Raw genomic sequence first — 12015 nt, 5'->3', positions numbered from 1 at the left:
CTCTCTCTCTCTCTCTCTCTCACACGCTCTCTCTCTCTCTCTCTCTCTCCCTAAACTTATGCCCTCTAACTTTTAGCTCCCCAACCCCAGAGAAAAGATCTTGGCTATTTACGCTAACCAAGCCCCTCCTGATTTTATAAACCTCTGTAAGGTCACCCCTCAGCTGCTGATGCTCCTAGGAAAACAGCCCCAGCCTATTCAGCCTCTCCCTACAGGTCAAACCCTCTAACCCTGGCAACATCCTTGTAAGTATTTTCTGAGCCCTCTCAAGTTTCAACAAGATCCTTCCAATAGCAGGAAGAACAGAATTGCTCACAGTATTCCAAAACTGGCCTAACCAATGTCCTGTACAGCCACAACATGACTTCCCAACTCTTATATTCTATGCTCTGACCAAATGCCTTCTTCACCATCCTACCTACTTGTGGCTCCACTTTCAAGGAAGTATGAACCTGCACTCCAAGGTCTCTTTGTTCAGCAACACACCCCAGAACCTTACCATAAAGTGTATAGATTTGCCTTTTCAAAATGCACTACCTCACATTTATCTAAATATAACTCTGTCTGCGACTCCTCGGCTTATTGGCCCATCTGCTTAATATTCTGTTTTACTCCAAGGTAACCTTCTTCACTGTCCACTGCACCTCCAATTTTGGTGTCATCTGCAAACTTATTAACTAGACCTCCTATGTTCACATCCATTTCACTTAGCTTGCTCAAAGGTTCAGTGTTCTATATCAGCAAGAGCTTTAAACTGTTGCAATGTAGATGGAAAATATTTGCACAGCATTAATTATTAGCTTGTTTCAAAGTCCCAACAGATTATGCCTCTGAAAAACTACAACTTTTGTATAATATTAACAAATATAAATATTTTAAACAAAGGAATTGATTGTTCAGATTTCAATTACAAAATGCATGCTGTTTATTTTGGACATTTGCAAGAAATTAATGTTCTGAAGATGAATTATTCTCTTGACTGTCTTAGAGAATAATACAAAATGAAGAAACTGAACATAGCTTATTTTAATTATTCTCTCTCCACTATCCTCCCCAACCCAACACCTTCTGGCTTTCCTATTTCATCAAACCAGGTGCATAAAAATATAAGAATATAAAAATTAAGTTTTGTCTGAAGTAAGACCATACATAGAACGGTACATAACAGTACAGTCCCTTCAGCCCTGTGTTGTGCTGGCCTTTTATCCTATTCTAAGATCAGACTAACCTACGTACCCTTTACTGTACTAATTTCCATGTGCCTATCCAAAAATCACTTAAATGTCCCTAATGTATCTGACCACTGCCAGCAGTGCATTCCATGCACTCGCCACTCTGTGTAAAGAACCTACCTCTGACATCTCCCCTAAACCTTAAAATTATGCCTCCTTGTGATAGCCATTTCCACTTTGGGAAAAATTCTGTCTATCCTCTTTATCTATGGCTCTGAACATCTTGTACATTTTTATCAAGTCACCTCTCATCCCTAGCTCCCTCAACATTTCTTCATAAGATAGGTCCTCCAGTCCAGGCAGCATCTGGGTCATCTCCTCTACACCCTCTCTAAAGCTTCCACATCTTTCCTATAATGAGGCACCAGTTCTGAACACAATATTCCAAATGTGGTCTAATCAGGACTCTATGGAGAACTGCAGCAAGGCCTTGCAGCTCTTAAACTCAATCTCCCTGCTAATGAAAGCCAACACACCGGATGCCTTCTTAGCAATCTGGGTGGCAACTTTGAGGGATCTATGGACATGGATCCCAATATCCCTCTGTTCCTCCATACTGCCAGGAATCCTGCCTTTAACCCTATATTCTACATTCAAATTTGATCTTCCAAAGTGATTCACTTCACACTTTTCCAGGTTGAACTCCATCTGCCACTTATCAGCCCAGTTCTACATCTTGTCAATGTCTCATTGCAACCTACAACACCCCTCCACACTATCCACAACTCCATCAACCTTTGTGACATCAGCAAACTTACTAACCTACCCTTCCACTTCCTCATCCAAATCATTTATAAAAATCACAAAGAGCAAAGGTCCCAGAACTGATCTCTGGAACATCATTGGTCACCAAGCTCCAGGCTGAATACTTTCCATCTACCATCACCCTCTGTCTTCTATGGGCCAGCCAATTCTGTATCCAGACAGACAGGTTTCCCCATATCCCATGCCTCCTTACTTTCTGAATGAGACTTCAAAGGGGAGCTTTATCAAACGCCTTGCTAAAATCCATGTACACCACATTCACTGCTCTACTTTCATCAATGTGATTTATCACATCCTCAAAGAATTCAGTAAGTCTTGTGAGGTGTGACCTGCCCTTCTCAAAGCCATGCTGACTATCTTTAATCAAACTATGGTTTTCCAAGTAATCATAAATCCTGTCTCTCCATCTTGTCCAACATTTTGCCCACCATTTACTTAAGACTGGTCTGCAATCACAAGGATTATCCCTATTCCCTTTCTTGAACAAGGGAATAACTTTTGCCATCTTCCAATCATCTAGTGCTACTCCAGTGGACAGTTAGGATGCAAAGCTCATTGCCAAAGGTGCAGCAATCTCTTCCCTCGCTTCCTGTAGAAACCTTGGTTATACCCTGTCTGGCCCAGGAAATTTGTCGATCCTTATGTATTTCAAGATTTTCAGTACGTCCTCCTTCCTAACATCAACCTGTTAGAGCAAGTATAGGACACCTTTAGGGTTTTGCTTAATCCTACCCGCTAAAGCTTTTTCATGCCCCCTTCTAGTTCTCCTAAGTCCATTCTTCAGTTCCTTCCTGGCTACCTTGTAATTCTCTAGAGCCCTGTCTGATCCTTGTCTCCCCACCTTACATAAGCTTCCTTCCTCCTCTTGTCTAGATGTTTCACATCCCTTGTCACCCAAGGTTCTTTCAACTTTCCCTCCCTTGCCTCAGTGGGACAAATCTGTCCAGCACTATCAGCAGATGCTGCTTAAACAACCTCCACATTTCTGTTGTGCAGTTCCCTGAGAACATCTGATCCCAATTTAGGCACTCCAGTTCCTGCCTAATAGCATTATAATTCCCCCTCCCCCAATTAAATACTTTCCCACACAGTCTGCTCCTATCCCTCTCCATGACTATAGTAAAAGTCATTGGGTTGTGATCATTAGCACCAAAATGCCCTCTCACCAAGAGATCTGACACTTGGTATGGTTTGTTGCCAAGCACCAAATCTAATATGGCTTCTCCTCTAGTTGGCCTATCTACATATGGAGTCAGGAATCTTTCCTGGACACACCTGTCTAAAATTGCTCCATCCAAACTAGTAGGTTCCAATCAATATTAGGGAAGTTGAAGTCCCCCATGACAACAACCCTGTTACTTCTGCACATTTCCAGAATCTGCTCCTCCATGTGTTTGTTACTATTGAGGGGCCTGTAGAAAACTCCCAACAAAGTTACTGCTCCTTTCCTATTTGACTTCCACCCATACTGACTCTGCAGACAAACCCTCCTCAATGATTTCCCTTCCTGCAGCTGTGATACTATCACTGATTTAGCAATGTCACTCCTCCATCTCTTTTACCTTCTCTCTCTCTGCCCCGCCTCCTATTCTTTTTGAAACATCTAAACCCTGGAACATCCAACAACCATTCCTGCCCCTGTGATATCCAAGTCTCAGTAATGGCCACAACATAGTAGAACTTTTAATGATCTAATACATTCTTCTAGTACCTTTTTAAAATTCATATGGCGATAAAAGAGTGCTATCTGTGAAAGTTTATAAAAGACTGACCAACCTGAACTAAAGTCATATTTCCTGGGAATGATATAATAAAAAACAAAACAGCAGCAGCCAGAAAATCAACTCTTTGCTAATGCACCAGTATTATCTTCTAAATTTCAAACTGCATGGAGTTGAAAGACTGAAATATTGCACCAGCAGAAAAGCAGTAGATTTAAACATCTACAGTGTCTATATATTTCTTGAGCTTCCTTTGATTAATTCCTAAGACTTTTTAAATTGCATACCTTGTTATTAGGCAAATATAAGTTATGGTGTCTTTTTAAAAGTCAATGTCTGAGTGGTGTTCAATTTGTACTGTTTTGCAAAGTTTAATAGTCTACTTAATTCTCTAGTCATGTTGACACCCCATTTGTAGTTCAAACTTCATTACAAGGATCATGAGCTAGAGTCATAGAGTAGAGATGTACAGCACGGAAACAAATTCTTTGGTCCAATTCGTCCATGCCAACCAGATATCCCAACCCAATCTAGTCCCATCTGCCAGCGCCCACCCCATATCCCTCCAAACATTTCCTATTTATATACCCATGGTTGCAATTGTACCAGCCTCCACCACTTCCTCTGGCAGCTCATTCCATACATGTACCACCCTCTGCATGAAAAAGTTGCCCCTTAGGTCTCTTTTATATCTTCCCCTCTCACCCTAAACCTATGCCCTATAGTTCTGAACGCCCCCACCCCAGGGGAAAAAACTTTGTCTATTTACCCTATCCATGCTCCTCATGGTTTTATAAACCTCTAAGGTCACCCACAGCCTCCGACGCTCCAGGGAAAACAGCCCCAGCCTGTTCAATCTCTCCCTATAGCTCAAGTTCTCCAACCCTGGCAACATCCTTGTAAATCTTTTCTGAACTCTTTCAAGTTTCACAACATCTTTCCGATAGGAAGGAGACCAGATTACACGCAAAATTCCAACAGTGACCTAACCAATGTTCTGTACAGCCGCAACATGACCTCCCAACTCCTGTACTCAGTACTCTGACCAATAAAAGAAAGCATACTAAATGCCACCTTCACTATCCTATCTAGCTGCAACTCCACTTTCAAAGAGCTATATACCTGCACTCCAAGGTCTCTTTGTTCAGCAGCTCTCCCGAGGACCTTACCATTAAGTGTATAAGTCCTGCTAAGATTTGCTTTCCCAAAATGCAGCACCTCACATTTATCTAAATTATACTCCATCTGCCACTTCTCAGCCCATTGGCCCAGCTCATCAAGGTCCTGTATGATGCACCTCCAATTTTGGTGTAATCTGCAAACTTACTAACTATACGTCTTATGCTCACATCCAAACTATTTATAGAAATGATGAAAAGTAGTGGATCCAGCACCAACCCGTATGGCACTCCACTGGTCACAGGTCTCCGTAGAAAAACAACCCTCCATCACCACCCCCGGTCCTCTACCTTTGAGCCAGTTCTGTATCCAAATGGCTAGTTCTCCCTGTATTCCATGAGATCCTAACCTTGCTAACCAGACTCCCATTGGGAACCTTGTCGTCTTACTGACGTCCATATAGATCACATCTATCATTCTGCCCTCATCAATCCTCTTTGTTACTTCTTCAAAAAACTTGATCAAGTTTGTGAGACATGATTTCCAACGCACAAGGCCATGTTGACTATCCCTAATCAGTCCTTGCCTTTCCAAATACATGTATATCCTGTCCCTCAGGATTTCCTCCAACAACTTACCCACCACCGACGTTAGGCTCACTGGTCTATAGTTCCCTGCCTTGCCCTTACCTCCTTTCTTAAAACAGTGACGCCACGTTAGCCAATCTCCAGCCTTTCGGCACCTCATCAGTAAGTATCAATGAATCAATATCTCAGTAAGAGACCCAGTAATCACTTCCCTAGCTTTCCACAGAGTTCTAACAATACCTGAATTTTACACCAATATAATTTCAGTAAAGTCTTCTGTCCAGCTATTTCATGAGCTCCAAATCTTTGATTTCAACTGGTCAGGCTAATTTTAATTACTTTTCATGAACTTCTAGTCAGATATCCGTATCTGGGAGTTCACCACATAGTCATCAGGTATTTGGATGATAAAGAAAAGCTTAATTTGTTCAGCACTTTTTACAAGCAGTAGACATCTCAAAGCATTATATAGTTTTTGAAGTATTGTGAAGAAAAGCAGCAACTAATTTTGTTCACATCAAGCTTCTACAACAGTAACCTGATATGTCATCAGTTGGTTGAGGGATGAATATTGGCCAGGAAACTGGGCAGCTCCCCAGACTACTTTGATAGTTTCAAGGCGTCCTTTACAATCATCAGAGCACACAGAGTGGGCTCCAGCTTTTCTGAAAGATAGCACCTTTTGACAGGGTAGCACAGCCATAAATTGCAGTGTTGCTCTGTGAGCTTATTACATGGTGTTGAAGTGGAGCTAGGATTCAGTGTTTTGAGCTGTATAGAAACACAGCTATTGAAAAAGAAAAACTGAATTTTTTAAAGTTGGTGGAAGCTGCTAAAAATCAGTAAATCACAAAAATGTAACAAAGAAGCTGGTTACAGCTGAAAGCACTGGGTAAGGTACAATATCTGCAAATATTTCTCTCCTAACACTGTTTTTGAAATGAAAGGTGATATGTAGCAAAACTTGCAGTCTTTTCAGTTGCAATGACGATGTTATGAAATTGCCAAAATTGCAATTAACAAGTCAGAACAGCTAAGAATAGGCACACTTTTATCATTGGCGAGGAGAGAATTTCCATCCTAAATCTCTCCCGAGACCAAAAAAATGGACAGCAACCTTTTTGAAGCCTTGATGGCACGTTTCAAATCTCAAATTCCATATTAAATGAAAAAAGAATCAAATAATCAACATGCCATTGTATTAAAATAGTTATCAGAATCCTGTGAACCTGTGCAACTGCAAGACCATCGAAGTAAAGACAGGATTGGAATAAACATAAGAGGTTTCATAGTGAGGGCACATCTACTGAGCAGAATCCTACTCTCAGGAAAGCAAATTAATATGTACAGAAGTGCTGGTTTATAAGTATGTGTGTGTATGTGTCTGTGTCCTTGAGTTATGCTGATAGATATTCCAAACTGAAAGAGCAGAGTGCTTGTGGATAAACAGCAGTATGCAAAGGACACCACATAAAAGGAAAGCAGTGCTTTCACTACTAAAGCACAGATTATTTTATACTCAATCAGTTGGCTAAAAAGAAATATGATGAGCAATTACAGATGGCCACTGTACCCATTATAATACGTTGTTCCAGTCTAGTCAATGGCTTTGTGACTTTTGGACTGACACTGGGGAAGGGACACATCAACTCATAATAAAATGTCAGATAGACACCAGTGCATCATGCAATATCATGCCCTTCATGGACCAGGTGAAGTGGCTCATAATTATGATCTGAAAATGAATCCCTTTTAAAGCAAGTTTGTGACTACCATGATGGATTCATAGTTGTGCAAAGAAAACAGATTACACCAAGAGTCCCAGTGCAATGACAAGAATAAAGCTCTGGAATACCAGATCCACATATAGCAAACAAAAGCCACTCATCTCAGTTGGAGCAGTCTGAAGCTTGGACTGATAACCTTCAACATGTCAAAAGACATTTGCAGCAGCTTTCTAACTACCTTTTGGATGCTGTATCCAATATACAGATGGCTGTTCATGCCATTGGCATTTCCACAGCTCCAGAGAATATCATGAAGATAGTCTGAAATAGTTAGCTTCAGCTTCCTGGAGTGGAAATTATAGTGAATGACCTGCTAATTTATGGATGTGGAGACCTTCTGGAAGTAGCCATTGCTGACCATGATCAAAATCTTGTGTCGCGAATAGATAGATTGCCAGATTAAACCTGAAGCTGACAAGAAAAGATGTAATTAGGAATTCCCAAAGTCAAATACATAGACTATGTACTGACAGCAAAGCATCTTCACCCAAATCCTGAAAAGATGAGAACTGTATCAGCAATGTGCTGATCAACTTCTATAAATAAGTAAATGATTTGTTCAATTTGTCAACTGTTTAGCAAGTCTCTTGGTCAATTTGTAACTGGAGTGTGAATCATTATGTCAACCCATTGCCAAAGACATGCACAAAACAAGTGGCTCTTACTAAAATCAAACCACTAGTGATGGAAATAAATGATGGATTGCCATGTAGTGTGAGAGACAGTGAGATTGGAATTGGAGCAAACTTAATGCAACAAGGACTACCAATTTCATTTGCATCCAGGATATTAACACAAATGGGATGATGCTACAATCTGATCAAGAAAGAGTGCCTGGACATTATCATTGCTTGTGAACATTTTCATCAGTACCTATTTGCATTAGACAATGTGAAAATCAAGCCTGACTTCAAGCCACTTCAGATCATTTTCCTCAACCCTCTACACTCTGCTCTAAAGTGTCTGAGAGAATGTATCTTTGTAACTGTAATAACAATTTGGATGTGACATACAAGTAAAGAAAACAGATGTACATTGTTGGCATACTGTCAAGAGGAGCACTTCCTATGTAGGACATTGTTACAGTGTGAATTCTTACTGCTTCAAACAGCAGCTTGTCATGATATGACCCAGCAGACACACTGAACCAAACAAACAAGCACCTGGCTCAAATCAAGCAAACTAGCAAACAAGGTGCAACTTCCTAAGTGTTGTAAGAAGTAGTGATGAAAAGCTGTTCTTCAAGCCTGAAAGTTATTATTGCATTTATAAAAATGTGTCTGGGCATACAAAGATGAAGTAACTATGCAAGATTACAATATTATTGTTTTACCAATAGGAAGCATGCTAAAACACATTATGGAAACTACTAAAGAAATTAAATGAAGTCTGAGGAAGTCAAAAGAATATCTCTACTGGTCAAATATGAATAATGAAATCAATAATTACATGAAGCAGTGCAATGCTTCTTGTATTGAGGACCACTAATGACATCCCAGACAGGCCATTTAATAAAACTGGGTGTAGCCTTTTTCACACAGGATCTGATTATTTTGTCACCATAGAGTACCATTATGACTACTAAGAAGTAGGTCAGCTGACATCAATGCCAAAATTGAGATTGTTAAATACCCAAAAACAAACTTCAATTGTCATAGTATTCCAGATATGCAATGAGTGACAAGTTCACGAGTGAAGAAGTCAGCCATCTCCAAGAATTGACAAATACAAGACCATATATCATCATCTTACTACGGTCAGTCAAATGGAAAGACTGAAGTGGCAGTGAAAGTTGTCAAATAAATTGTATATGAATTGAGAAAATGCAACACTGATGTACACAAAGCAATCTTCAAGTGGAGAGTAGTTCAGTACAAGTTCATACCTCGCACAAACTATTCTTCAAAAAAGCTAGTAAAGCCAGAAGTGGTAACATGCATAAATGATAAAATCAAGGTAAAATGGTGGAAAGCCACATTTCTTCATCAATGTTGAACATCCGAAAGCCAGTCAGGATACAAACATTCAACACTCTCAACCATCATCATGCCAAAGATCTTAGGATCCATGCAGAGCAATTGTCACTTCAATTGTGAATTAACAAATATCATTGTAATCAGATACACATAAATGCAACTGGAGAAGCTGTTCCTTCACCACAGTCAACCATTTGGGAAAACTTATCATTTGCCCAGACCGTCAACAAACTAACAGTCACAGAGATCTGCAGCATCCCAGCGATGGGGACAACGGCAGTCACTACAACAAGAAGTGGCATGGGAACAACGTTTTCCCTAGAGAAACAATATTACTCAAATGTAAGAATGCTGATAAATATACCATTAAGAGACCTGTATGATTTAAGTATGCAATGCATGTGCAAAGACTGATGAGAATAACAAACTGCTCATGTATGAGAATAGTTGTAAACATCGGGAAAAACTTAATAATTCAGTAAATAATAAAATCATTTTTTGTGTTCTTTTGGAGGAAAATGGGAATGTGTATGATGCAATATTATACTAATGTACCTCCTGGCTTGCCATTGTGATGTGATTTTTCACTGCAAAAAACTCACTGCAGACTTGCAGCCAATTCATTAAAATATAAACAAACCTAGCCTGATGCCCCCTCAGCTCATAACTGAGAGAAAAGGATTAGTTTTATTACAGAACTTTTGCATCTGTATAATAGGACAGTGAGAGACAATTGTCTTTAATGATCTGCATTCCAGCATCCTCCTTTTACACCTGAAATGATGGACTATATATGCTAAATAATAAAACCAGTTATAGCATGACACCTTCCTGCCAAAAGATGCATTAATGACCATATCTTAGTGACACTTTTTGTCTGTTTACAGCGGCAGACAATGAGTTATCAAATAACACTCATTAATGCACAATAACGATCACAACAAAGTGATCTCCAGCTACAAGGATTGCTCTCTGTTTTTGTTCATTAAGAACTGAGCCTGTTTAATTCTAAGGGATTTTTTAAAAACCAATAAGATATATCACTCCTGGACTGTTTGTAAATAAGTTATTGATGTTTAAAACAGGGCAAATATCGGTAATAGAGAAGTTGTTGAACTTTAGTAAAATATTAGCTTGAACAGTATTCACAGATATTGAATGCACCAATTTAACAGAAATGTTATATGAATGTTGGTTTGAATAATAATGCTGCTATCCAACTCGTTTTCTAGTTATGGGCTTTCTGGAAGCACAGTCAATGTGACAGGAGATGAGGTGAAGAAGCTTGATGTACTTGCCAATGACATGGTAATAAACATGTTAAAATCTTCATTCAGCACTTGTGTTCTTGTGTCTGAAGAAGAAAACAATGCCATCATCGTGGATTCAGATCAACAGGTTAGTTCCTGGGGTTTTGTGTTTATTGTAAAGGCACCATTTCCTTTAAAATTGGAAGGCATTTGGTGTTTGGATAAATACCACCATATGCTGTATATGATTTGGGGATAATATATACTCTTTAGGAAGGATATTATTAAATTGGAAAGGATGCCAGATTTATAAATGTTTATAAAATCATGAGGGCCTAGATAAGGTGAACAGCAAAGTTCTTTTCCCCTAGGGTAGGGGATTTCAAAACTAGAGAACATAATCTCAAGATGAGAGGGGAAACATTTAAAAGGCATTGAGGGCAACTGTTTCATGCAAAGGGTGATGCATATATGGAATGAACTGCCAGAGGAAGTGGTAGATGCAGGTACAGCTGCAACATTTAAAAGACATTTGAACATGAATAGGTAAGGTTTAGAGGGATATGGGCTAAACACAGACAAATGGGACTAGTTTAGTTTAAGAAACCTGGTTAGCATATATCAGTTGGGCAGAAGGGTCTGTTTCCATGCTATATGACTCTATGACCCAGTGCACTAAATATTTCTCAAATTGTCCCATCTAGGAGTAGCCTCTAATTTCACGTATGTATTTACTACGTATCTGTGAATTTAAACTTGCACAATACTATCAACATCTTGTAGCTAGTAGCACATTATTTTGATTGTTAACACTCTTTAAAGGAGCACAGAATCATTAGGCAGTATCTTATAGGAGCCTGAGTAAAGTAAGCTATGGTGAGATGTGCAGCAGCGTCAGCCAAGAGGTCCAGTGAGGCCCATCTCAACATTGGGTGAATCTCTTGCCATCTCTTCTGCTTTTCACATGTGGAATGGCAGGTTTTTTTGCTAGGTAGTGGCAAGTTGATAATTAATCTGCTAAATTACAGTTAAATTAATCTGCCTTATTTACAGCCCAATTTGCCTCATTAATATTCAGCTTTCTCTCTGGTGCCCTGTAGATTTAGCTCATCACTTTTTCAAAGGACCCCATATTGGACACTGGGCACTGACATCCCAGGGCACACTCCAAGAACACTGGCCACATGCACTCCATGTCCACAGACTTTGGCATTTGATATGTACCAGCCTCTAACAATCCTCATGGAGAAAGTGAGAACTGCAGATGCTGGAGCTCAGAGGTGAAAATGTGTTGCTGGAAAAGCGCATCAGGTCAGGCAGCATCCAAGGAGCAGGAGAAGAGACGTTTCGGGCATGAGCCCTTCTTCAGGAATGAGGAATGTATGCCAAGCAGGCTAAGATAAAAGGTGGGGAGGAGGGACTTGGGGGAGGGGCGTTGGAAATGCGATAGGTGGAAGGAGGTTAAGGTGAGGGTGATAGGCCGGAGTGGGGGTGGAGGCGGAGAGGTCAGGAAGAAGATTGCAGGTTAGAAAGGTGGTGCTGAGTTCGAGGGTTGGGACTGAGACAAGGTGGTGGTAG

The 12015-nt window shown here is 40.0% G+C and overlaps 1 protein-coding gene and 1 long non-coding RNA gene across 3 annotated transcripts in view; one reads left to right on the top strand and one right to left on the bottom strand.

The window, feature by feature from the left end:
* Positions 1-12015, bottom strand: part of LOC122561584 — a 57015-nt gene that overhangs the window by 23586 nt on the left and 21414 nt on the right. The gene's annotated exons all lie outside the window — the stretch shown is intronic.
* LOC122561573 (fructose-1,6-bisphosphatase isozyme 2-like) overlaps positions 1-12015 on the top strand; it is a 33005-nt gene that overhangs the window by 5963 nt on the left and 15027 nt on the right. Inside the window, exon 2 of the mRNA XM_043713388.1 lies at positions 10420-10585. Coding sequence (XP_043569323.1) covers positions 10420-10585 — 166 coding nt within the window. The remainder of the gene's footprint in view (positions 1-10419; positions 10586-12015) is intronic.

The sequence above is a fragment of the Chiloscyllium plagiosum genome, chromosome 2, assembly GCF_004010195.1.
Source record: "Chiloscyllium plagiosum isolate BGI_BamShark_2017 chromosome 2, ASM401019v2, whole genome shotgun sequence".
NCBI classification, from domain to species: domain Eukaryota; kingdom Metazoa; phylum Chordata; class Chondrichthyes; order Orectolobiformes; family Hemiscylliidae; genus Chiloscyllium; species Chiloscyllium plagiosum.
The sequence above is the reverse complement of the archived record's forward strand: the minus strand, read 5'-3'. Positions and strand labels throughout refer to the sequence as shown.